The 26,429-nt window shown below is 45.9% G+C and overlaps 1 protein-coding gene across 4 annotated transcripts in view; it reads left to right on the top strand.

Moving 5' to 3' along the window:
• The window catches only part of CCDC93 (coiled-coil domain containing 93), an 87,286-nt gene that overhangs the window by 46,296 nt on the left and 14,561 nt on the right, over positions 1 to 26,429 (top strand). For all 4 annotated transcript variants that reach the window (XM_059394423.1, XM_059394424.1, XM_059394425.1 and 1 more), the window contains 8 exons: positions 10,267 to 10,383; positions 13,439 to 13,501; positions 17,108 to 17,181; positions 18,366 to 18,447; positions 18,911 to 18,982; positions 20,300 to 20,353; positions 22,058 to 22,120; positions 24,298 to 24,406. In XM_059394423.1, the coding sequence (XP_059250406.1) occupies positions 10,267 to 10,383; positions 13,439 to 13,501; positions 17,108 to 17,181; positions 18,366 to 18,447; positions 18,911 to 18,982; positions 20,300 to 20,353; positions 22,058 to 22,120; positions 24,298 to 24,406 (634 nt within the window). The remainder of the gene's footprint in view (positions 1 to 10,266; positions 10,384 to 13,438; positions 13,502 to 17,107; positions 17,182 to 18,365; positions 18,448 to 18,910; positions 18,983 to 20,299; positions 20,354 to 22,057; positions 22,121 to 24,297; positions 24,407 to 26,429) is intronic.

Raw genomic sequence — 26,429 nt, 5'->3', positions numbered from 1 at the left:
CTCATAGGCTAGACGTTGTAGTTCTATATAACAGCTAGGTGCATGCACTCACATATATCCCATCACTTCACTGTCTTCTCTTGGTTAGAAGCAGGTCACAGGTCCCATCCACATTCAGGGAATGGGCTTACATGAAGGCCTGAACACCAGGAGGCAGAGGGGATAGGGCTTTCCTAGGGTTGTCCACCACACTGTTTGGTTTCCGCTTTAATCTTACTGCCATGGGGCGCCTGGGTGGCTCAGTGGGTTAAGCCGCTGCCTTCGGTCATGATCTCAGGATCCTGGGATCAAGTCCCGCATCAGGCTCTCTACTCAGTGGGAAGCCTGCTTCCTCTCTCTCTCTCTCTCTCTCTCTCTCTGCTTGTGATCTCTCTCTGTCAAATAAATAAGATCTTTAAAAAAAAAAATCTTACTGCCATGAATTGGGCTGATACCAGGCACTGGCAGCTTATCAAAAGTCCATGCCCTCACCTTTCGGGTTTCCGTAACGAATCCCTTGGAAGTGGAGATGGGATTGAGGGATGCCCCAGAGGGAGGCCTTCAGAGGTACTTGTAAGAAACCCAAATTAATCTGGTAACAGGATGGATTTCTGCTTAGTGGAGAAAAGGGACAAGATAGTTTTGGGAGTATGAAAGAGTGAAAATGATTTTGTGAGCAGGCAGTGAATCGAACAGCCGGCCTGGTGCTTGGAAAGCTGACAGGCATTAGGATATAAAAAATGTGGGAAAACACATGTGCAGGCTTCTCTTTGATTTGTAAAGTTCACAAGTTCTTCTAACAGTGTAACATGATAAATAACGCATGTGTTTCAAAGCAAGCCTCTGAGATATGTAACTCAATTTAATATGGTTCCTGTAAAGCAGCAGGGAAGAGGAATGTGAAGAAGCTCCCAGATATATAATTCATGAGTTCATGTAGGCTCTCGGCCAAAGAGCACCATCTCCCTTCTTTTCTGAAGGGTAATGCCCTTTCCAGAATGCGCTAGATGAGACACTGCTGTGCTTTTTGGTGTTGATGTCTAATACGCTCGCTGCATCTTAGCCTTCATTTTTATAGGGAAGGAGAGTCTATGACTGTCATTTGCAGAACACTAAAAAACTTGACTGTCCAAAACCCACTTCTGCTCTACGATCCTGCACTAGCTTGTGTCAGAAGAAGGGGAAGGAAGCTGAGCCAAGGAAGTAGCCAGGTCCCCTAGAAGGACAAGAAGGGACTCTCCCTAATGCCACTTACTAATGAACCCTATATCATTTCAACCACTTTAATACGTGACAGCCAGCTAAATCATTCCTTGGTCAGCATCTTCCTGAGATAGAATCTTAGAACATTTTGTTAATCTAGAAGCACAGATCTGCCTTGGGGAATCAGAAGAATCTATCCTGAGTGCCTTCTCTGTGCTCAGTGCCTTGTATGTTACGATCTTGTGAATTCTCAGAGCAGTGTGCTGCCTTCTTGCATATAATCTGCCTTCCTTCATCATTGTACTTCCTCACTTGCAGCTGAAACTCTCTGTTTATGAGTATGTGGACCACGTTTTACAGCTCTCTGCAACCTCGGAGCAAGGACCTGACAGTGTTGGTGTTCTGTATGTAAGCGTGTGATGTTATATCCATTTTGCAGATGAGGACACTAAAGGGTTGAGTCACTTGTCCAGTGTCACATAGCTAAGAAGTTCCAGGTTCGCATACAGGACTGTCTGACTTTGAAACCTGTCTCCTTGGCAAAGTAGAGTGTCTGTAGGGGCCAGCCATCATCCTTTGCCGTCATCCTTCTCATCCACCTTCCAGGTTTGCAGTGACAAATCTCTTTAGATTCTGTCACTGTCCAGCTGCCTACCTTAGGCTAAGTAGAGAGACGCCAGGTCATGTTGGGAACTAGCCACAGAAATAAGCAAAATGAAAATGGTGTGGCCCAGGCACACACACGCAATCACACCTGTGCTGCTAAAAGCTGTGGAAGTTTCTATTTGGGGTGTGTGCATGTGTGATTTTTCATATCACTTTTATAACCTTTAGAATGTAACATCCTGATGAATTTTCAGCCATCAAAGGACTTATTTGTGGAAGAAATTTTTTTCTTAATAGGTTTTGGAAATGTTCCTTTCCGGCAATTAAGAAATTCTGGCACCATTGCTTCTGAACTTTTGATTCTGAGGCCCATTCTCTGGCATTTAATTGGAAGCCCGGCCAGTCTTGAAGTTATGTCTTTCAGGAGCACCTGGGGGTGCTCAGGTAATTGAGCTGGGTGTAGCCAAAAAGAGGTCGTGGCCAGGGCATGGTCAGGAATGCACATATAAAAACACAAAGGAAATTAAGTCCCCTCTAGAGAATGCAGACAACCACATTTGATTAGGGTGGATTTTGTCCCACTTGTCCTTGTCCCTCTCCTTTGTGATAATTTATATTCCACTATGATGCAAAACCAGCTGCCTCCTAAGTTCCACGCTCCCTAACTTGGACAGTATGGGTGTGGGAGCCTTCTGTTTGCAAGGACTGGAAGCTGCCCGTAATGGTATAAGCAAAAAGGGAGTGTTTATCATAACTGGGAGGTCTGTGAATGCAGGGGTCCCAGGGACTCCAGCAGCCTTGTCTCATCTCTGCTCTTGCTTCACTTGGTTTCTCTCTCTGTTGTCACCTGCTGGCTTCACCACAGACTGTCAGTCTTCTAGCACCCTCCCCACTTCTATGCGTAGAGTCCTAAGGATGATATCTCTGGCGTGGCTTAGGTCCCATATACCTCCGGGGTCCAGTTGCTTGGGCCAGGTGGTGGCCTGCCTCTTGACGGCAGCCTGTCTGGCATGAGAGCGAGTAGGTGATAGTGGTCCCCCACAGGAAATGTTATAAACCAGGTGATGCTAGGCACTCACCATGGCCGGTGCCTACTCAGGGAATCTGTCTAACTGAATTGGATGGGATTGACCCAAAAGTGTCAGTTGCTAATATATCAGCCGTCCTCTTGCAGTAACTGCCTTCGTGGTGTTGTTTCTCTACTCTGGTTTCTTATTTCTAGGTAGGGCTATTCCAGTTAGCTTTTTCAAACAGTTATAAAGAAAATCGGTATCATTTTAGAGATATGTTCAGTCTTGAGCTTTGACTTCTTTTCTGCCAACGAACTGACAGTTGAGCCCCAAGATGGGATGATTTCCTCCTGCGGCCAACACCTGTTGTGCACACGCTGTATACTCCAGCAGTGTCCGCCGGGGGTGGGGGCCGTTGCAGGGTCCTGTTACAAGGAAGAGGTAGATGCTGCCTGCTGCCTCCGGGAGCTCCGAGTTAGCCTTCAGTCAACCCGTAAGCAGAGAAGTTACAGAATAACATGACCTATATGATCTCAGATGGATACCAGTTGCTACTTGGTTTCTGTTGCCATTTGAAATGTCAGTATATGTGCCCAATGCAAACTGGTTGGTAGAGTTTGTAAGGTTTTACAGGCGAGATAAACCTGACAGCAGGCTTGGTAGGCACAAGGCAAGATTTATTAAAGGTGCCCTCCAGCGAGGTTCCGGGACTCCAGAGAGGAGAGTTGGGGAAGTCGTGAGAGGAGTGGGTTGGGGGAGTCTTTTACCTGGGTTAAGACAGGGCATAGATTTACAGCCATATAAGGTAGGGTATTTGGTGATTGGAGGGTGGGGGGAGTCCTGTTTCCTGCATAGGTATCGGGTTACTTGTGGAAATGTGACGTGGGCATACATCCTTATGGCAGGAGAGTCAAGGGTTAAGGAACGGGTGGCCCGGTCATCATTTTATTGTTCCTCCTGCATTCCCAGAGCCACCGACCCAACAGAGTTGACATTGAACTTTTTGTCCTAGGAATAAATGGGCAGAATGAATGACTTTAAAACTATACCCAGTTGAGGTGAAATGGAAAGATATAGTTTAAGGGGGATGGGGACTGGGGAAAGTTACTGCACCCCAGGAACCTTGCTGAGATTAGCAGATCATGGAAAATTTAGCAACGGGGAGATCCTGACTCCTTTGTTATAAGAATCAGGCCCGAGTCAGAACCAATGTGGTTTCTAGTCAGCTAAGATGCAAATGTTTCTAATCCCACCAGTCCCAACATAGGAAAGCATTTTTACCATTTTTTCCAGCAGCATTAGCATGTGGAGCTTGGGAAGAAGTATGGTACCAGGGAGAATTTGTCTTCTTGGGAACCTCCTGCTGTGACCACAGATAGAAAAAAGGGTCTTCTTTTTTTTTTCCAGGGTTGGATTTTTGTACTCCTTCATTCTGGACTGCATTTCTTCATACGAGGTCACAAGTGTTAAGTTACACCCTAAATCTATCTACTTCCGGAGGGCCAAGTTTCCTCTTGCAACTCTCATCTCTGTTGCCTGATGCATAATGACTGCTCAGCAGAGGCTGACAAGTCTCTGCAGGTTTGTGCAAAGACTCACCTAGTGGCCAGGACCAGTGACTTTCCTCCCTATGACGGGCTTTTCTGTGATGTTGTGTGGCTCCACTCCTGGTAGTCTCCTTCCGAGCACTACTGACAATATGCTGTTTTCATTTGTCTCTATCTGTCTTCCTGTAAATGAGAGCTGGGATCATTGTATATTCCCAGTGCCTAACACAATACGGTTTTCATGACCATTTGTGGGAGAGAGGAAAGACAGAATAAGAAGACCTTTCAAAACTCTGTCTTCCTCCAAAGCACAGTTTAGGTTAGAAGAGAATGTAGAGGACACCACCTTTATTTGTGCATGAGTTGGTTTTACCTGATTGAACCGTGGAGGTCCAGGAGTAAGGTCTGTGTCCCCACTACCTACCACTGGGCCTCACACATAATAGGATCTGACTAAAGGGTAATTGAACGAGGTAAAGGAAGGTGGGATAGAGAGATTTAAAACTACAATCTGAATTTAGAGATTAAGGAACCCTATAAATCTGGAGAGAATGATGCTAAATGTGGGGTTAAAATATTCCAGGATTTCCTAAAATCTGAGGTACTGATACAGTAAGTAATAATGGCATAAAAAGAGAAAAAAAAATGGTATCAGCTAATTAGTTGTCGACCTAATAGGATTGTCTCAAGCCGCACAGCACAGTCTACCTTTTTAGAGTCTTTATCAATCTGGATAAAGGCACAGAATGAGTTTGTCAGATTTGGACATCATTTAAAGCTAAAACAAAGAGATGGCTACACCCCAGAGAATAGAGTCAACATTCAAAAATATCTTAGATTGAAATTAGGAGCCCAAACAAATCCATTTGTTCAAGAAGATATGCGGGAACTGTTCCATTTTACTTCAGAAAAATCAGTCACACCAATTCAGGATTCAGTGAGCTTGCCATCTGACGGGACGGTAGTTTGTGGGGAGAAGAGTGGAGAGTTCTGGATTTGTTCATGCCTCCTAAATGCACAGTGCTTTCTGGGCAGATACACTGCATTGCCTGCTGTGGAGCCCAGAGCTGCGTCTTAGATGCATCTGGGTTGCATGAATATGGGTCTTCGAGGTTCATGGGATTTCATCAGTGGGAGTCAGGGATAGTAAAAAAAATGTTTACGTACCCCGTTTCACCAGTGGAAGCAGAGAGGGTGAATGAATAGTCCCATCCCGTCTTCAGGGCTCAGACTCCAGTCAAGAGTTGCAAAGGTCCCTTGTCAGCTAGCATATTTCTAGAGAGTAGTAACCAAGATGGAAGGGTACCGACATGTTTTACAGAAAGGGGAGATGAAAGAGCTGTGGATACTTATAGGTGAATCTGTTACCTGGAAGAGTGATTGCACTTTACCTCTGTTGCCTTCGGGAAGAATGGCCATGTACGCATTTGAGTCTTTACAAGGTCTGATTCTGTCTCTGCTGGCTTTTTGCTCCTACTATGCACATGCTTTCAAATTTGGATTGTGAGCTCATGTGTCCTGAAAATTTACTTGTAGAAATTCTTTGAAGCCTAGAGGTGAATCTCTGTTCTTCTGGGGGGGATTGGCTTTTATTTCCAGCAAGCATCTGGAGGCACCCCAGCCGAGGTCCATCGCATACGTAGTCTTGACTTGTGGGTTTTTTTGACCATCCAGGTAGTGTATGCATTTGGATTACAGAACTGGACCTGTTATGAAATCTCACTGCAGATTTTTTTTCTTCTTTCATTCATTTATGCAAAGCAGTTACTGAATTATAAAAAAATCATTGCTTGAGATCACCTGGTATTGGCAAGTACTTTCAAGAAAACAGCCAACCTCAGTAGTTATATATACCTTCCTGGAGCTCCACTTTCACTAACTCTTTGGCCTTGTAGGTTTTCTTACATTCTTGTTAGCTCATAGGGGTTTTTTTTAATATTTTAAAAATAAATATTTTGGGTTGTTTGGGTGGCTCACTCGGTTAAGCATCTGACTTGATTTTAGCTCAGGTCAGGAGTCTGCCTGGGACTCCCCGCACCACCACCCCCGACCTCCTGTGTGCATGCACACACTAAATTAATTAATCAATCCATTAATTAATTAATTTTATATCATCTGTTTATTTGCTTTCAATAGAAAGATTCATCAAGGTGCCAGAAACCGAAGTCCCATCTGTTGCGGACAGAGAACTATATCATGAGATAGGGATCTTTCTTGCTGACAACTTAGGAACCATATTTTAGTGTGGGGAGGGAAGTAATACAGGAGAGATTCCTATTTTAGGAAGAAGGTTGATATGTAGATAACCTTTGGGGTCTTTTTCATTATAAAAGTATATAGTTTTAGCTAAAGTAATCATTTTTTAGTTCTCTTAGGAATTTACTATTTTGAACAAGACTAATATTATCAAGTGACATTTAAATCTCATTCGCCTAACAGTGGAAGTTGTGAGTATCTGTCAGTTATTAGGAAACATTGAATCTGCACTAGAAGTCGTCTTAATCCACTCTGTGGTTTTGAAAGCACGTTCTTAATCTGAAATTGTTGAACGAAATTAGATTGGTTCTTTAGCCCTCCCTCCAGTGTAAACACAAATGGAATTATTTGTAGATGATTGGCATTCTTGGAGAGATACTGCACTTTTCACATAGAAATCAGTTAAGATGCCCCAAGGATTTAAATTTTTTCTGTCAAGAATTTACTATAAAGTTTCTTCTCCTGTTCTCCATCTGTCCAGCTTTGTCTCATCCTTCCAGATCAACTTCGTCTTCTTCAATTCCCTTCTCACTGTGACTGGCAATGACCAGGATGCCAGGTGCTCTAAAGACCTGTTTCTGCCTTTATCAGTCTGCTCTCAAGACCTGTTTCTGCCTTTAACAGTCTCTAGATTGCCTAACAAAAAGTATGTTTGAAAAGTAGAGCTATCAGCTTTCCATTGACGTGGTTGACTCTTCAGTTTAGCTCTAGAATAAACAATGATATCTGCAGAAAAATAACTTCCCATTAAACAAAGCACTTCGCATAGCACCATCTCTAGACTCAAAGGCAAACAGAGGAACCTACAAATTCATGTGAACTATGGGCCTGTAATGTGCATATTATTCATTTTAATTGGGCTAGAGAGATATCACATATGGAAATGGCATTTAATGTTCTGGTATTAATGTGTATTAATGCTTTGCAGATTAAAATTAAAGGGATTGCACTTAGCAATGAGAATTGCTACCTATCAATGAGAGAAAGGATGTTGAAAGCCCATGTCTGCTTATTAGAGCATATCATAACAGATAGATTAAGTTTGTAGAGTGACTTCAAGGTCTTTCTGTGAACTCTAAGTGTATTTTCTCTATGCATATAGTTCTCTGAATCACCTATCTAGTGAAAGAACTTTCCTCTCTCAATGCTGTATAAGTGATGGGTGGGCCCACTCTTCTGATTGGAGTTAAGGGTACCCCAATGCATGGTTGGTTCCAATACATGATTCTCAAGTGAGCCAGTCCCCTTAGATTAAAGTAGTGGTTCTCAAAATTTTCGTTTCAGGACCCTTTAAGAACTCTTAAAAACTACTGAGGTCTCAGTAGCTTACATATTAATTCATTTACAGAGGATAATAATAAATGCTTTATATATTAATGTCAAAGCAATGATACTAATACATGACATGTAACATCTGGAAAACTTCACTGTATAATAATGAGAGAATGAGAATGAAAAAATGACATTTTAGTATTATGAAAAAGATTTTGACCCCAAAGACCCCTGTCATGAAGCTCTTGAGGGACCCTGTGGCTAAAAATTAAATCTAGATGGAAAGATATTGAGAGAGAGAGAAAAAGAGAAAGAAAGAGCTAGCCAACCAGCCCCAAAACCTTCTTTCCAGATATCAAGATAGCTACTGGTTTTCCTGCAAGAAGCATTTCTTGGCAGCGAAGTCAGAGGCCTTGATTTTAAAACAATGTTGTGGGTATGCCAGGTAGGTAGAAGAACTTGGTGGGAAATACACTTTCCATGGTCTTAGGACCCTGGCCATAAAAGCAGTTCATTGGCAGGAAGACCTGCTAAAACTTGGAGACACCATCAAGCCAAGCCAGAGGTGCAGAACAGCACTGAGTGAGTATGTGCTTGCCCCAGTGGACTAGAGGGAGTCCTGGGGGGTAATCCTGCCAGCCCACAGCTCTGTCTGGTCCAGAGCCACAGAGGCAAGTTGGAGGAGGTCAGAATATTCAAGATAATCCTGACATCAAACAGAGGGACATAACCTGTGGGGTAATTCCAGTGGACAGGGAATTCTCTTTCAGATGTCAATAAATCGTGAGCTGGAAGGCTTGGGTAATTCTCCAAGTTACGTTAAATGCTGTGAGGATATGCCAAAGACATGCTGGAAATCAGTGTCCAGCAATCTGAGTTGGATGTTAAAACCCAAATCTGAAAATGAACTATAAGAAAAAGCTATTAAATATATAGCAGACAAAAGTGGCCAAGTTAATAGCATAGTTCAGGGTGACACGATCAAGTAAAGGAGATATAATTAGCTCATTATAATTGTTTCTGACAAGTGATTTGGAAATCGAGAGGAAGTGGTCCTTCCTCCTCCCTCTTTTTTTATATATTCAAATTATTTTCAGAAACAATGCTCCCTCCCCAGACTATAGGTTGTGAATATCTTGATACGACCAAATGTATTTTTAAATGTTAACTCCAATTTCCAGAGATCTAATAAGCTGGAATATGTTAGTTGACATTTTCCGAAATCCTGGTTTTCAAGGCAAGGTGTGTTGCAGTACCAAATGCTCAGTTTTTCTATTTCTGTTATGGCCTACCAGTCTAGGAGATGGAAAGTGATGTTCCTTACTGTTTTATGCAGCCACATCCTGCTGGTTGTTCCCCACCTCCGGAACCGTTAAGTAGCAAAAACTCATCATCCGTTAGTAGTGCTGCTGAATTATTCAGGGAAATCCTTAACCAAAATAAATGGTGACTATTCCATCCAGTTTCTCCTCTCACTTTCCCATCTCTTTTCCCCGTGGACAGATTTTCCAGACTTTCAAGGCTTATGATCACTGTTAAAACATGCAAGAAAAAAATCGAATACCCAAACAGTTTTGTTGCACTTGGGCTTAAAGTCAGTGCTTAGTTAGGTATGGGATACTTCCAGTTGAAAAGGGAAATGTGGTAGAAATGGGCGTTTGTTTAATAAAGCTCATTTAAGCCCTTATATGACCATCCAAGAAGTACTGGAAGGACTCCTGTTACAACAGGATCAACCTTTTAATTTGTTTGTCCTGAGGCTGGTGTTTGTGTTCAGAGTCCATATCAAGCTCCGTCCTCCTCTGTGTGGTTTGTCAGTGCTGTTGCTGCTTCACCGAGAAATCTCTCCCCGACTCCCTTCAAGGCCTGGCAGGTCCCTGCCACCTGTGCAACCCTTTTTCTCCCTCGCCTCCCCTCGCCTCCCCCCACTTCCCCCCGTCCTGCTGCCCCATCAGCAGCTTCCATCCCTCTCAGCTCTATCATCTGTGGACACCAAAAGAGTAGAAATAAGAAATGGTTAAAAGGGAATGGATCCGTGGACGGGGAGAAACAAGTGAATAGGCTGTTGCTTTTCATTTTAAGTGCTTCCAGACAGTTACTGCTTTGATGGTGCCAGTTGCCTCCACATAACCATATTATTATATGTGTTTCTGTGCTTCTGCACATGCCGTTCCCTCTGCCAGGAATGCAGATTCCGTTGGTAAGGGTCTTGATCGTTGTGTTGGCTCCTCACATCTGGACCTGGGTGTTGCATAGGACCCCATGGCTGAGCTGGCTTGGTTTGGACAAGCTGCCAGGTAGTGCTCTGCCCAGGGTGAGCAGGGCTGGGTCTCTTACGCAGACTGAGGTGGGCTTACTAAATCCTTTGGGCTTGCCCTCTGTGTTTCCCACAGCAGTCTGAGCTGTCAGCCGAAGAAAGTCCAGAAAAATTAGGAACCTCTCAACTTCATCGTCGCAAAGTCATCTCCTTGAATAAGCAGATTCTACAGAAGACCAAACATCTGGAAGAGGTTGGTGTTTTCTTTTTATAATTTCTTTCAAGTAATATAAAGCTTTTCTTGAATATGAAGGGAGAAACCAGGGAAGGAGTGAAGATATTCATGTTAGAATGGAGGTTCTAGAACAGGGATTAACATCCTACAGCCCTTGGGCCAATCCAGCTGCCACCTGTTTTTACAAGTAAGGTTTTCTTGAAATATATGCACATCAACTTGTTTACGTATTTTCTGTGGCCGTTTTCAAGCTCCAGGGCAGAACTAAGTAATTGCAGCAGAGACCACATGGCCCAGAAAGCCTAAAATATTTACTACTTGGCCCTTTCCAAATGTGGCTCACAAAGCCTAAAATATTTACTGTCTGGCCCCAACTGAAAAAATTTGCCAACCCAGTGCTAGAAGAACATCACAAGACTTAAGGATAGCATTTATTGGGTGCCTGGGTGGCTCAGTGGGTTGAGCCTCTACCTTCGGCTCGGGTCGTGATCTCAGGGTCCTGGGATCAAGTCCCGCTTCGGGCCCTCTGCTTGGCAGGGAGCCTGCTTCCCCCCTCTCTCTGCCTACTTGTGATCTCTCTCTCTCTCTATCTCTCTGTGTCAAATGAATAAAATCTTTAAAAAAAAAAAAAAAAAAAAGAATAGCATTCATTGATTGACAGTGTTCACTGAGCGCTGCTCCATGCTAGGCCTAAAACTTGGCAGTGGAGATGAACGAAGAACTAACTTATTCTTTTCACACAACATCCTTGTGGAGGAGGTATTGTTGTTCTCCTCCTTTTATGAATAAGGAAACTGAGAAACAGAGACATGAGGTAGTTTTGCCTGTGATTACACAGCTTACTAATGGTAAAACCAAAATTTTGAATATATAGATCTACCTCATTGTTTCTAATTGACCCCATAACGCAACATAGTGTATATGTACTATAATTTACTGTACCTGGCCCCTGTTCACGGGTATGTAGATTGTTTCAGGGCTCCCCCCCAACTGCAAATTTACACTACCATGAACATTTTTGTAAAACGGTCATCTTTGTGCAAATATGTATTTGTATAAGAATGACTTTAGGAAGTAGGATTGCTGGGTCAAAAATACAGGCATTTTCTATTTTGCTTAAAACCATCAAATTATTCACCAAACATTCTACCAGTTTGTATGTTTATCAATAGTATAGGAGAGAATCCAAACTCCTTAAATCCAGGAACCCCTGTTCCAAGATCATGCAGGTGGAAAGTAAGCAGGAGGCACTCATGGCCTTGGTAACAACCATGGGGAGAGTCCTACCCCAACAGAGAAATGGGAGAAGGGCCAAAGCAAGAGATGGAGTAAAGAGTATCTCATGGCCCAACAGGGGAATGCATTATAGAGGCATAGAACTAGAATGTAGCTAGTAGGTAGCTGAGCAGAAACCTGACATTGAGGAAGGAAAGAGGAATCCGGAAAGGGGATGGTAATCTACTGCTGAATTTGGGGCTGGGTCTAGGAGTTAATTTTGAAGAAGAAAACGAGGGCAGGATGATCATGAAGGATTCCAGCAAGATGAAAAGTAGGCTAAGCTACTGAGACATCCCGTGTTTGGGAAAAGATGGTCAGATGAGCAGATGAAGAGAGCTCTTATAAGTTAAATTAATCAAGTGGAAGAAATGAGTCTTCACTTCTTAGCAGGCTACGTCCCTGCCAAGATCCAGCTCGCATGAGTCTTTGTTGTGAAGCCTGCCTGAGACATGCTGATAAGCCAGACTGTCCTGGGACCTCCTCTGGGCCTGGCTCTTCCCCAGATATTCTCATACTCTGATCCCTAGTGCACTTGTCCACCTCCTTGCGGGTAAGGACTAGGTCATGTTCCTCACCTTCTCCTAAATGCCTCATGTGAGCAGAGCACTGGGTAAATGTTAGATGGGGGACTGGGTGAGTGCATGGGTGAGAGGTGGACAGGAAGGTGGGAAATGCCAGGACCCCTTCCTGGAGCCACAAAAGGGCTTCAGGAGTTCAGTCACTAGTATTTCAAAAGAAAAATTCTCCAGAAATAATTCTTCTCTGCCAATTACACAAACATGTCAGTGAAAGTTCTCATTGCACAGATGGCTTCCTTGAAAAGGGAGAAGCCAGAGCCTACCTGCTTCCCTCCTTTATCACTCTTGCTCTCTGCTTGAATTGGCTTCTTGATAGGCCTTTTTGGAAATGTAACCATTCATCAGTTATGAAGACTAGAAGCATGATTTAGGAGTAGTGATTCCTGAAGGCAGCATAATTCTTTAATGGGTTACTTAAACATTTCAGGATGGGGCAAGTTACTTTGAAGCAATCATTGAGATACAGGATATCTTTGCTAATTTGAACGCGGGTAACAGCCAGAGTCTGTTTTCATTTTCTGCCACTTCCCCTTTTCAAAAGTGGAAATGTGTAGTCTCTGAGCTTTCAATGAATGTTTTCAGATTTTTAAAAGTTCATAGCACAAGAATATATCTTTTAGTAAGGAAAAGAGAAATGACATTTTCCTGATGTAAGTTTGCAATCATGTAACTTTGAACAGGAAAGGTCATTCATCTTCTGTCTCTTCGTGTTGAAGTCCTGAATTCTTTCATCTATCTCAGATTGTTTGCCAGCCAGTCATATTCTGTGCTAGCATCCTGAGTTGTGAAATGCAGTTTATATTCTGGGAATGGGCACAGTGGGTAAGTGAACTGGCTACTTTTCCGTAGCCATACAGAAAAATTAGACCTGGATTTGATCAGTTAGCAGCCGTGAAACTTTCGTCCAGTAACTTAACCCCTCAGAGTCTTTAGTTCCTCATATGAAAAATGAGAAAAACGTCTTCTTCCTTTGAATATAAGGATTCAGTGATAGGATTCATGTAGAACGCCTCATTTGTCCCCTGACATACAGTTGGTGCTAACTATATGAATTTTGTCTTCATCTGTTGTCAGCAATCATTCTAAAATTCCCACATTCACTCAGTTTAAATCTCTGTTGAATTTCCATTTTCCCCTCTGTGAGATGGGGATCCCCTCATAGCTGTGCTGTTTTGAGGACTGAACAAGAGCCGATATCTTTTCCCTTTCTTTTCCAGCTGCAGGCAAGTCATACCAGCCTACAAGCCAGATACAATGAAACAAAGCAAACTCTGACAGAGGTGAGATTTTCAGAACCGCTTTTGATCTGCATCATTAATGGAACACCCTGGATTGTCAGCCTTTGTGGACTCTGAGGGCTCAGGGGCCATCTGGGGACAGAGGATAAGCACATTGTAGCACATGACCCCTGCCATCAGTTTACCCACACTGCCATGTTCAAAAGCCTCAGCAATCTTGGCAGGGGACACTGCCATGGGCCATAAGGATGGGGAAGGGCTTTCTGGGGAAGGCCAGGCTGATGGGCGGGGCACGGGCCTCAGAATTTGAAGTGGGCCCCACTCCTCTTAACCTCCACAAGCCGCAGGCTAGAGAACAGCTCCAAAATCCTGAATTCCTGAAGAATGAGGGGGTTTCTTTTTATAAGATGAGAGAACTGCAGAGGGCTGTAATTTGTTATTCAGAATTGCCAGTTTTCTTCTAGGTGGGATGGGGGACAGGGTCTCAGAGGAGGAGGGGTGGTGGTAGGAGTATTTCAAACCATGTGACCTGTTTTCTCACCTGCTTTTGGAGTGTGCCATCTCCTGTCAGTGTTAGTGTTGTTTTCCTCCCACTGCTCATTGCCTAGGAAACCGGGCCAAGAAAACAAACACTGTGTCAGGAGGGGAATTTCGATATTTCTGTCCCTCGCGTCTCCATAGAAAGTTGTCCTCATCTGGATCTGATGGTCTCTCCTCTGTTATTTTGGTGCTCGGGCCCTAGCTGTACTCTACAAGGACCACATGCGGGGTGGGGCTCTGCCCAGGACTTTCTGAACCAGGTGGAAACAGGACTGATCTTCAGAGATCTCTCTGAGACCAAGGCAGCCCCCCTTTTCTTTAAATTTCACATGAAATTTGCCTAAAGTTCTTGTTTCTGTAGCCATGTGTTGCACTCAGTTCATTGCCTTGTTGTCAGATTGACAAAACTTTGTAATTCTGACTTGGGCTAGTCTCTTCAGTGATTGTCAGAATGTTTGAAAAGGGCAGGCAAAAGAATGTGAGTTGGAATGAATTCTTTGTCCTTCTCTCCAAAGATGCCTGTGTTGCATTTGTACAGATGAGCTCTCTTTACGCTGTTCTGTGACTGCATTCCTATGAGTTGGATGGCAGACTCCTGGGGGGAAGCCCTGCTGCTATCTAAATGTTAATGCCACAGAGTCCCTGGCATGAAGCTTGCCAAGTCATGGATCAGTCTTTATATAACCATCTGGGGGAGATTAAAGGCAAAGCATCTTGATATCAGTTTCCTAGGACACTTAACATGCCTTAGGATATAAATCCTAAGTGGCTCTGAAGTCATTTTCTTTGTACTGAACACTAAATCAGATATTTGTTGAGCTCCTTTGATGTGCTAGAAGGGTAGGGATGTGATTTAAGTCGATAATAGGAGCTGGTGTTCTTTCCTTAGATAATCATAGTAGCCGACCTCAGTGTGTGCTGGTGTGCTCCAGGCACCTGCCTTGTACTGGTCCCCTGACTCTCCATAACCACACTGGCAACGCTCTTACCATCCTTGTGCTGCAGATGGGGCACTGAGGCCGTGCAGAGGCTGCCAGACTCCAGCACTGGCTGTCCGGCCCTGCCTCTCCGAGGGCTCACTCACTGTGTAGTAGGGCACTCACCCCGAGTCCCATCTTGGGAAATGGGATCTGTACCAAACCGAGCGCTCAGCAACTTCTGGAGAAGCCTGCCTGGTCAGAATACTGAAGACCAGACGCCTGGATAAGTGGTGAACTTCACCTTTGGGCCTCAGCCTCCTTATCTGTTTCAGTCAAGGGTTGGCCAACACAAGTACTCAGACCCCTTTCCCCTCCTGGTGCACTGGTTTCACCTTCTTGGTGACACCTGCCCTCCCAGGATAACCTGGCAGTACCGAAAAACAGGGAAGACCTGTCTTTCCAGCAGATTGAGTAAAGTGGAGCAGGGCAGGGAAGGTCGAGGACAGATGGCAGCACTTGACAGCTGCAGGGAGGCTGTGCGCCCTTGCTTCGGCAGGCCGCCTGCCTCTAGCCTGTCCGCTTTTTAATTTCAGCAGTCACGACTTTAATTTCCTGTGTGTAAGGTTCATTCTTTGTAGTATATGCAATATTCTCTCCCATTTCTCTAAGCGCGTTAATTGTATCTAAGGTTTTTCTTGATCTATAAACTTTCGTCAGATCAAAATTCATTTGTTCTATTTTATCTTTCTCATTTATGGTTTTATCGTTCTGCACATGAATTTGATAGTTCTTGGTGGCATGCTTATCTTTGATTCTGAAACTTCCCATTACCAACTGTGTGGATTCTGTACCCATTGTATGCAGCGGGCTTTATGTGATTATTCTAGAAGGGTGGGTTCTCCTGTTGGGTGAGATCAGCCAGTAGTAAGTGGTACGGGGCGTCTGGACACTCCACCTTTCACCCCGTCTCGGTCTCGCCAGTTCCGGGATCCTGCCTGCCTCTAGGGCTTGAGCTCCAGCTGGACGTTAGAGGAGCCGGCGTCTCCGCTTAGCCCAGCTGCTCCTGCTGTGATCCCAGCCCTGCAGACCACTCTTCCCATGTCTGCTGATCCCACACAGAGGCCTCCCAGGCCCTGCTTCTCTCTCAGCCACCTTCTTGGCCCCGAGGTACCTGCTCCGTTGTTTGAGCGTAGTCATCTGGGTTTTTTAGGGCTGGAGGCAAGAAGGGCTGATCGCACCTTGTGCTCTTCTGTTTTCAGCTAGTACCCTTGGAACATTTTTTAACTTGTTTTTTGTTTATTTGTTTGTTTTTTGAGTAGGTAACACAATTCACACAGTTCAAAATTCAAAAAGCACAAAGGTTGTAGCACTGTAACCCAACCGTATAGTTACCCTCTCCAGAGGGGAACCAGTCTCTTAAGACTCAGAAATATTTCATGCACATACAAGGAACATGTATATCCTTTCATACATGTCTACATGCAGGGTATGCATTCCCTCCTACACACTGGAAAGACAGGGCATCAGTTTTTCTGTACATTGTTTTCCTCCAGCTAACAGTAGATCCTAGAGATCATCCTTAAAAAGCTGCTTTATTCTTACCTTTTCTTAACAGCTTAGCATTCCATGTTATAACAGTACACCTTATAAATGGAAATATGAGTTTCTTTAAAATTTCTTTTTTAAAATCCTCACCATTTGACTCAGAAAAAGAAAGTGAAGTTATTCAAGAGGATGGACTTAACCCTTCCCCTGCTAATAGCCATGCATGGCATTTCAACCAGGTCTGTCGCTTGTAGCCTCTTATTCCCCCTTCCTCCTGACCTGCCAAAGGGCCCCTGCTGTCCACATTGCTTTCGGCTTCCCACCTGCCTGCTGCTGTGGTTTACAGCTATTGCCAAGGTTCACAGCTATTGCCAAGGTTCTTGGACCATCAGAATGTGTCTTAAAGGGTCCAGTGTTGACCTTCCCTGTTGTGCTCCCCACCCCCATCCTGTTTCCCTCGTCTACCTGTTTTCTCAGCGTGCAGCCAAGTCCGGAGGCCCCGGCCAGCTGCCGGACGTGGGGCGCAGATGTGAGCTGGGGGAGGGAAGACGCACTCACTCTTCGGTCCTCCCCAGTCCCCAGCAGCAGCACCTCCTCTCTATGTCTCTCTCTCTCCTCCCCTCTCTCTCTCTGTGTCTCGCAGCTGAAGCATCACAGTGAGAAACTGGACAAAGAGCAGGCAGCCCTGGAGAAGATAGAATCCAAAGCAGACCCCAGGTGAGAGATTTCTGCCTGTGTGTGTTTCCTCCCTAAAGAAAGTAAGTCTGCCAGTGCCGGGTGGTTTGTTTTGAGCACAGGGCTAAGGAGCCCAGGGTCACTGCCTCCAGCCCCGAGTCAGTCATTTCCTTTCACACACCTGATCCAGAATGTGGCAACTCGCCATTGCTCAGGCACCTGCTGACATACGGGGCCACATGGACTCTGCCACCTCCTTCACCTGATTCCCCCTGGGAGCCAATGCAGCACGTTCTTGATTTTGCTTTTTTGGGGGTTTTTGTTTTTAAGAACCAAATAATACATTCACAGAGCAAAAAGACATGTGGTGAAAGTCCTCCTCCCACCCCCATGCGCCAGCCACCCAGTTCTCCTCCTTAGAGTCAGCCCTTGCTACCAGGTTGGTTTTTTTTACTGGTGACATTTCAGCCCTGCCTCCTTGGTATTAAAGGTGCAATGTTTTTGTCTTTTTTTTTTTTTTTTTTTCATTTTAAATTAATTGTCTTTAACAATTTAAATTACATGTAAGACACACTTACTTTTGACCTTCTTAGCTCCAAAGCAGTTAGTTGGTCCATGCTCCCTAAGTGTCACTCAAGTGATACTGTAAATCCTAAAAACTTCCAGCCCAGACTGAGTAGTCCCAGGTTTGAAGGACACTTTTAGCAAAGAAGGACCCACAGATTATTTGGCTTGGTAATTAGAGTCCCTTCTCTCACGATATGGAGCAAGTCCTGTCAGATACTTGTATTTTTATTTTCAAATTAATTCTTTTAATGACCTTAAGCAAGTTGTTTCCTTTTCCTGGAAATTAGGAACAGGTTGTGATGCTGTCTATGCTCTGAGTACTGCTGAGTAATTGGTACCAAGGAGACCCAGGGCTCTTGAACTCACTGATGTCTCTGCAGTTGACATTTTAATTCTACATTCTATGGTATTTATTTGATCGTGGCCTGATGGACTTGGGTGTATAAATGAGTAATAATGTCAGTTAAATGGTAGTCAGTTAAATGGTAGTAAATGGTAGTCAGTTAAATTATTGTTTGTGGAGAGCCCATTGGAAGCTCTTGCGAGAGACAAGGGAAATTAAGAAGGGAGTCCCTTTTTAGCTGGGGGCTAGGTTTTAGTTGTGATTCAAAAAATCATAACAGCTTTCTGTATGTCATTGTTTGGTCTTCCTTTTTCAGTCTCCTGCAGAACTTGAGAGCACTTGTAGCCATGAATGAAAATCTGAAAAGTCAGGAACAAGAGTTTAAAGCACATTGTCGAGTAAGTGTTGCTTGATGTCAGCAGACCTTGAACCAGACTCTTGTGAAATGCATCACCTTACTTCCCCTTGTCCTCTTATGGCGTCCTACTCAGGTGCCATCGGAAAAGCCGATTCCCGGAGCAGTTCTGTCAGTTGAGTAAGAGGAACAGGGTGTGACAGTGGGTGCTCCCCATGGTACCGGAAGTGAGTGAGATTAGTACCTGGGTGTGCCAAACCCCAGACTGAGAGCACAGTCTCACAAACACAGTCTACAAACATTAACTTACGAACAAGTATCTATTTAAAAGTTTCATGAAGTGTGAAGGAATAGCCTCATGTGACCCAGGGCTGTCCCGTCAGCGTAGGTTGTCTGTGGGTCACGGGAGAAGCCCTTGCCCCTGGCGGTCTGGCGGTGGGGCGGTGTGTGCCCAAGTCCATTTACTAGCACTCTGAGTTCTGTCAATGTTTGTTTCCCTTTTAAAGGAAGAGATGACACGGCTGCAGCAGGATATTGAAAACCTGAAAGCTGAGAGAGTACCGGGCGGAGATGAAAAGGTAAATGCAGGCTCCGGAGGACCTGTTAGGTGCTGCTGTGACTTACCAGTGGAAGGATTTCTGGAGGACTCCAGCAGTGAGTCTGATGCTGAGAAGGACCAGCCCGTTTCCCGGTCCTCTGCACGCACACTTCTCAACTGTTTTCCTCACAGGATTACCTTAGATTTCCGTGGCTGCCCTTTCTCCTCTGCTGGCGGGTAAAAAGCAGCAGTGGATGTGCTCAACAGCAGCTCCAGACAGGACTAACCGAATGACAGATCTGGCCTCTCCTTCCATTTAGGGAAGGGTATTTCTAGGAACCCGCTGTTGCCCGTGCAGCACGTCCTCTAAGTGTTTTACTGCTTTATTCATTCCATCCTCCACTCCTGCCTAGCTACAGGCCCCACTCCTAAAAGGCAGCAGTAAGCAAGGAACTAGAGGTAGTATCAGAGCCCCAACAGCACTGAACATTGCTGGGCATATGGAACATATCTGCTCAGTGCTCTCAGGACAGAGGCCTTGGTCCTCCAAGGAGCTAGTGTGAATTTCCATTAAAAGTTAAGTTAAAACACAGGCCAGAAAGAAAAATGTTTCTCTCACCAAATAAGAGTGTAGGGATTGCTGTTTGTGTTTTCCCTTCTCACAGTTCATTCCCGGCTCATTCTCTGAGGCCCTCTAGGCTGAGGATGCATGAGCTGGACCTGGTCTCTGACCCCCCTTAACCACACTCTCTCTCTTTAGAACTAGCTTGGGCAGCTCAAGGCTCAGGGAGGGGACGGGACTGGTCCAAGCCAACCAGCACCCATCTGCGTGCCCTGAGCTCAGGGACCGTGCCCCTGGCTGTGTCCAGTCCGGCCAGCACCCGTCTGCATGCCCTCCGCTCGGGAACCGTGCCCCTGGCTGTGCAGCACGTGTATCTTGGAGTTGCCTTCATGCTGCTGGGACAGGCCTGGCACGGAGGAATAGCAGAGTCTGGCCGTGCAGTGCAGTGGTGTCCTGGGACCGTCAACACCCAGATGGCCTTTCCAGTTGTTTCTAAAACTCTGAACCTTTAGGGCTGAAGTCATCAGCCCAGTCAGCCTCTGAGTTTGTACAAATCAGACTTTCAGGATCCTGTTTTTCTTCTTGGCAGTCCCATCTTGTTAGAGGGATTAGACAGTTGCCGTTTACCTTGTTTGGGTGTGACACCCATTTAGGAACAATTTAAAATCTGGGGCCTGAAAACGGTCAGTGAACTGTTCCCCATGCCCACCCCGACTGCTTCCTGCAGCACAGACCCACAGCTTCCGTCCCATTTCCCTTACTCAGGAAAGTGTGTGTTCCTTTTCTTTGTTTCAGAGCCTCTCTGCTGGAGAGCCACGTGGTGGCCTAACCCCCGTGATGACTCATAGTGTAAGTGCCCGCCTACCCATCAGCACTGCCACTGTCTTCCTCGGGCGCAGTGGCCAGCACTGTACCCTCCCCTGACAGCTTCTCCTGCCGACTTGTCTTCTCTAGGACACCGCTTCACAGGCGGGGGTCTTGAGGGCTTGCCCCATTGTATGCTTGTAGCCCCTCAGACAGAAGCGGGGTCTCTGCAGGGATGGCCCTGAAGACTGCCGTACTGGTGGAGTTTCTCCCACAACTCTGTGCCTGTCCCAGGCATCTGTGTCTGCTCTGGCGTCTCGGCTGAGGAGGAGAGGCTCATGACTTGGCCGTACAGGCTTGTCACAACACATAGGCTCTAAGGGGGTGGAGGTGATGCACGGGGAAAAACTCTCTACCATACTACAGTTCAAGGTCAGCAAACTGTAAAGAGCCAAATAGGAAATACTTTCAGTGTGGTGTGCCAGCCCCACTCTAGCAGCCATAGTCAGTATGCAAATGAAAGGACATAATTATGTTCCTATAAAACTTTATCTACAAAAATAGGCAGTGAGGCTTAGCTCAACAGGCAAGTTTGCTGACCCCTGTTCTGAGTTAAACCCATGCTCCCCACACTCCAATAAACATCCAGGAGAAAGAAAAAAAGGAAAGGAGGAAGAAGAGCAAAGCAGGAAAGCCTCTAAAGGTTTGCCTCCTATAATGTTCACCTCTTCCCCCCGTGGCCTCAGACTGAGCTTCAGGAGTCCTGTAGTACAGCCGTGTGGGGTTTGGGTGCCACCAAGCCCTGTGGAGGAGACGGAGGATGTGTGTGTGTGGGGGGGGGGGTGCTTGCACGTGTACATACATGTGCTGGGGAGAAGCCCCCTCTGATGCTGTTCGTCGCTTGCTTTGGTGCAACAAACCACGTCACCGTGTCTCTTACCTCACTGGGCTCAGCACAAGCTAGTTCCTCTCTTGTGCTTCAGTGCTGTCCAAAAGAACTTTCTGCAGCAAGGGCAGAGTTCTGTATCTGCGCTGTTCAGTACGACAGCCATCAGCTCCTTGTGCTACGGAGCCCTTGACACGCAGCTGTTGCAATTGAGAAACTGAATATTTTTAAATTTCATTCAATGTAAATTTAAATAGCCACACACACCTAGCGTCTATCACGTTGGACAATAGAGCTCTAAGTAGAAACAAAGAAAGCAAACCAGTATCACTATAAACACGGCGACTTCGAACAACAACTTCCTTAATAATTATCTTATCATCATAGTTTTGGAGGGGGGGAGGCACATAAATTTGGAGGATACTTCACTTAAATGTGCTAGACCCCAGAAAAAGGAAGAACTGTTATAAAGTGAGGTTGAAAGATTTTCAAGGGATTCACAGGACACGGGACCCAGACCCTAAACTTGGCCATTTGCGAAAAGAAATTTGGGGCCTTGGAATGGAAAGATGTGATCAAAATAAAATTCAGTTTGAAAATAATTTATCGAAGATTGAAAGCTGCCTGCTTTTATTTATTTTTTATTTATTAATTTCACAGATAGAGATTACAAGTAGGCAGAGAGGCAGTCAGAGAGAGGAGGAAGCAGGCTCCCTGGCAAGCAGAGAGCCCAATGTGGGGCTCGATCCCAGTACCCTAGGATCATGACCTGAGCTGAAGGCAGAGGCTTTAAACCACTGAGCCACCTGGGTGCCCTGAATGCTTCCTGCTTTTAGATAATTGTGTCCTTTTCCAATTTTTAGGAAGACCTGGACAGACGATATAACATGGAGAAAGAGAAACTTTACAAGATCCGTTTGCTACAGGTAAGTAAAAGCAAGAGCAGAAGAACAAGTACACCTACCTGCCTGGGTATCCTGGAGAGAAAAAAAAAGTCTCAGTGTCTAAGAACAATGGATACGAAGGCTGCTATTTGCCAGTCTTCAGTCTGGAGGGGAACTGCGTGGTTTAAGATGTTGACAGTAATGCCTCACATCAGTTCATTACTTACTGTCATCTCGATGGATTTGATCGCGATCCCTGCATGGGGAGTAGGTATTAGCTTCATTTTCTATACGAGGAGATAGACTCCAATCAGTTAAGTACTGTCCGAAGTCAAGCAGCTGGTAAGTGCCAAAGCCAGCCTTCAGGTTCCAATGCTCTTGTCTAGTACTTTTCCTCTAAAACCATGTGCCCATTTTAGTGGTCTTATTTGATAAACTTGGAGGTTTGTGAGAAAGCCATCAAATATGAGGGAAGTAGGTTTTAGAGTTGGTTCCAAAGCTGAAGGCACATAGAGTCATAATTTCATTGCACAATTCCCTGGCACTGGCAGAATGTGACTCACAGAAGCTTGGCAGCCTGGAGTTATCCCATGTTGTTCTTTGCCGTGGGCCTTCTCCCTGTTCTCGGGGAAGAGAAAGCCAGGCTCCGGCGGGAACAGTCAAACTGCTGCAGGGGCTTGTAAGCCCCTCTCTCCTATCTCTGGCTCTTGCTTCCTTTGCTCAGTTGTTTGGTTAAATTCAGTACATCAGATTTGTCCTTGATACAGGGACACTGCTAATCTTTAAAGAAACAGAATTAAATGGAGCCTGGAAAGTATATAGCTTGAAGACTTTGTGACTCTGTGTTTCCTGTATGTATATTCAGTGCTGTGTTAGGCGACAGGAATAGAAAAGGGATGGCCCATCTTCCGGGAGCTGGCTGGCTATTTGAGAACCAAGAGATATCCCTATCCATGCAAGTACAAGGGAGTTGTTATGCAAATTGCCTATCGTGGGCAGCTTCAGACTCTCGATAGAGGGAAGCTACTGTAAAACCATAAGCCTCCTGAGGGCCTGAGCCAGAGAGGGGGCCATGGGCCCAGGCAGACATGAACTGGCACAGGAGAGATTGAGAAACTGGTGCTTGAATTTCTGACTCAGGTGGGTACTTGTATTATTCACTGAGAAAAAGCATTAAAAAAAGAACAGGGTTCAAGGGTTTGTGTGTCTGTGTGTGTGTGTGTGTGTGTGTGTGTGTGTAGGAGTGTTACTTAGATCTGTTTGTGGCTTTTAAAAGTTGGGCACTCAACCAAATAGAAAGGCTTTTGAGGGGTGAGGGACGTTAGCCTATCTAAATGTTGGTAAGGAGCCAGTAGAAAAGGAAAGGCTACAGATGGCAGTAAAAGCAGTAAGATTCCTGAAACAAACAAACACAATACAGGAGTCAGAGCCTGAGCCCCCAGGGACAGGGGAGCCTTGGCCAACAGGACAAGCACATTTTCCCCTCTGACCAGACCCACAGCGACCCTGCTCTGGGTTTGGTGGGTTTCTCTCCGGGAGGCTTGCATTTCCCCAGTACTTAGAGACCCCCACGTGCTGTTGTGAGCAGGAAGGCCAGCAAGGGAGATGAGGTGGCACAGAAGAAAGGGGATGGTGTGAGAGCCCAGCCACGCCGCACGCCACGCTCTGCCTCCCCAGGTGCCATCAGTGGCCAGTTTGCCTGCTGTACCACACACTCCATGGTAGGGCAGAAGTAGGAGGAACACACCATAAGAGTAAGTTGTTCAAGCGTTTCAGTAGGCTAAGGAATTTGGAATTTATATGGAGGTAGCAGAGTGGTGTCCATTCTCCGTCACCTGGGAGGCCTGCCTTTTCATTCCCGCTCCCCACCTGCTGATGGCGGAGTCAGCTGCTCAAGTCCTCTGCGGCCTGGAGGGATGGCTGAGGGCTGTCCACAGAAGCCCTTCTCACTCGGACTCTTCTATACCTCACCATTCATTTGCTGCCTTCTCTGGTTCTTGTTCATAGCCACACACACACACACACACACACACACCTTCTCCCTGTATTGCAAAGTGGGAGGAGGGGCCGTCTGAGATGGAGTCCTCAAGCCAATAGCAGATTTTGGGGTGGGGTGTGTGGTTATGCTCAGAAGGAGGTGGGGCAATATTTTGGCTCCCCAGAGAACATGTAAGACCTTTTACCAAATAGCATTGTCTCCCCCTTCCTTTTGCTTTTAGGCTCGAAGAAATCGAGAAATAGCAATTTTGCACCGCAAGATTGACGAAGTCCCCAGCCGAGCTGAGTTAATACAGTATCAGAAGAGATTCATTGAACTCTACCGTCAGAGTAGGTGCAGTGAACACAGTCATGCTCCACACTGGGCCTGGGAGGCACAGGGGGCAAGGGTTCTGTCCTACATGCGTGGGCTAGGGCATGCATCACTCCACATTGAGTCTGGGAGGCACGGGGGGCAAGGGTTCTGTCCCATGTGCGCGGGCTAGGGTGTGCATCAGGGCAGTCAGTGAGAACCACCACCTGCCATCATCAGGCCCCCTGGGCCCTCATTCCACAGAGCCCACTGCTAAGTGACTCTTAATTTCAGGGGCAGCCCTGGAACACTCTGCCGCCCTCTCTGTGGCCAGATAGAGCTCACTGAGCTCCTAGCTTGATGTTTTGAACCCACCCTCTTCCTGGTCAGCCGTTTGGCCGCTGAGCTCCCCGTCCGCTTTCCAGCCTTACCCAGGACATGAGCACTCCATGATACGGGCCTCTGGATCAGTCCTTGGTCACTGTTGTTCTTGGTGAACCTTCTTGCCCATGTGGTCCTGACTTGGACGGCCCTACGTTCACCCAGTAATCCAAGACTGGGTCTCCCTCAGCTAGAATCAGTGAGCTGGTCCTGTCAGGTTCAGAGTGACCCTCAAAGTTGTCACTGCCACTCTGCTCCCACTGCCACTGTTGTAACTGTTCTTACTTGTGTCAGAGCTCAGCTCAATGACTGTTAGCTGGTCTGAGTCCCTCACCCCCTGTCATGTGCCCTCTCTCTCTGCTGACCAGTCTTCAGGAGCTCTGTGGGCCTCCTTAAGAAAACATTTCTCCTTCTTATCTCCAGAACCTCCCCAGTCTGAGCGGCCTGCCTGGAGCCCGCCTTTCCTTCTCCACGCCCACATTCTGGCTTCCCCAGTCCACACACCACCCCTCCACACACCATGCACTTTGACACACAGCGTAGACCTTGACTCCTCTCGTTATCTGTACCTGGGACCCCTTCCCAACTCTTCAGACCCAGCATATACAAAACTGAATTCAGCCTCCCTACCCTGTTTCTCCTTCTGGTCACAGGGATCACTGTCTAGCACCCCCATTCCCTTAGTCTTCTCTGGCTCTCGCTGCTCTTCTGGTTCTGTATCCAAGTAATGGTCAAGTCCGTTTCTTCTGGAGTGTTGCTGTAGCCACCTTCTCATCACTGCCCGGAGTCTGCACTCTTGTCTGAGAAGTCTTTCCCAAACAGAAATTTGATCACTTTATACTCTTGCTTTAAAAGCGTTAACATGGGGCGCCTGGGTGGCTCAGTGGGTTAAGCCGCTGCCTTCGGTTCAGGTCATGATCTCAGAGTCCTGGGATCGAGTCCCACATCGGGCTCTCTGCTCAGCAGAGAGCCTGCTTCCCTCTCTCTCTCTCTCTGCCTGCCTCTCCATCTACTTGTGATTTCTCTCTGTCAAATAAATAAATAAAATCTTTAAAAAAATAAAAATAAAAATAAAAAATAAAAGCGTTAACATGGAGTAGCTCTCCATAATCATTGGAGCATCTTCAGGTCCTCATGATACTGATCAGTGTCCTGCATCAGTCAGGCCAGCTTCCCCAGCTGTCCCTCAGTGTCTCACCCATCTCGTGAGGACATCTGCCTTTTGGCCTGTGAGCTGTACCCCAAGTCCAGAATGCCACTGCCCTACAATTCTCATTTGGCAGACTCCATCCCTTCTAGAATCCCCCTTAGGGTTTGCCTTGGGCTCTCGGCCTCTCAAACATCCTTCCTGGTTCAGGCCAGAGCAGTGTCCTTACTCAGGTTCGAGTCATGCTTCACTTCATGTCTGCCCCCATCCTGATGTTATATACAGCCTTGAGCTTGGTTCAGGTGGTCTGAGCCAGGTATCAACAGTGGCAGCTTCTCAGCAGAAAATAGTTTCTGCCTTAAGTTCAATTTTTCCCATAATTCTGTATCCCTGCCTACTTTCCAAAATTTTTTTTTTAAAGATTTTATTTATTTGACAGACAGAGATCACAAGTAGGCAGAGAGAGAGGGGGAAACAGGCTCCCTGCTGAACAGAGAGCCCGATGCGGGGCTCGATCCCAGGACCCTGAGACC

The sequence above is a fragment of the Mustela nigripes genome, chromosome 3 (genome assembly GCF_022355385.1).
Source record: "Mustela nigripes isolate SB6536 chromosome 3, MUSNIG.SB6536, whole genome shotgun sequence".
NCBI classification, from domain to species: Eukaryota; Metazoa; Chordata; class Mammalia; order Carnivora; family Mustelidae; genus Mustela; species Mustela nigripes.
Note: the sequence above shows the minus strand (reverse complement) of the source record. Positions and strands in the feature narration are given on the sequence as shown.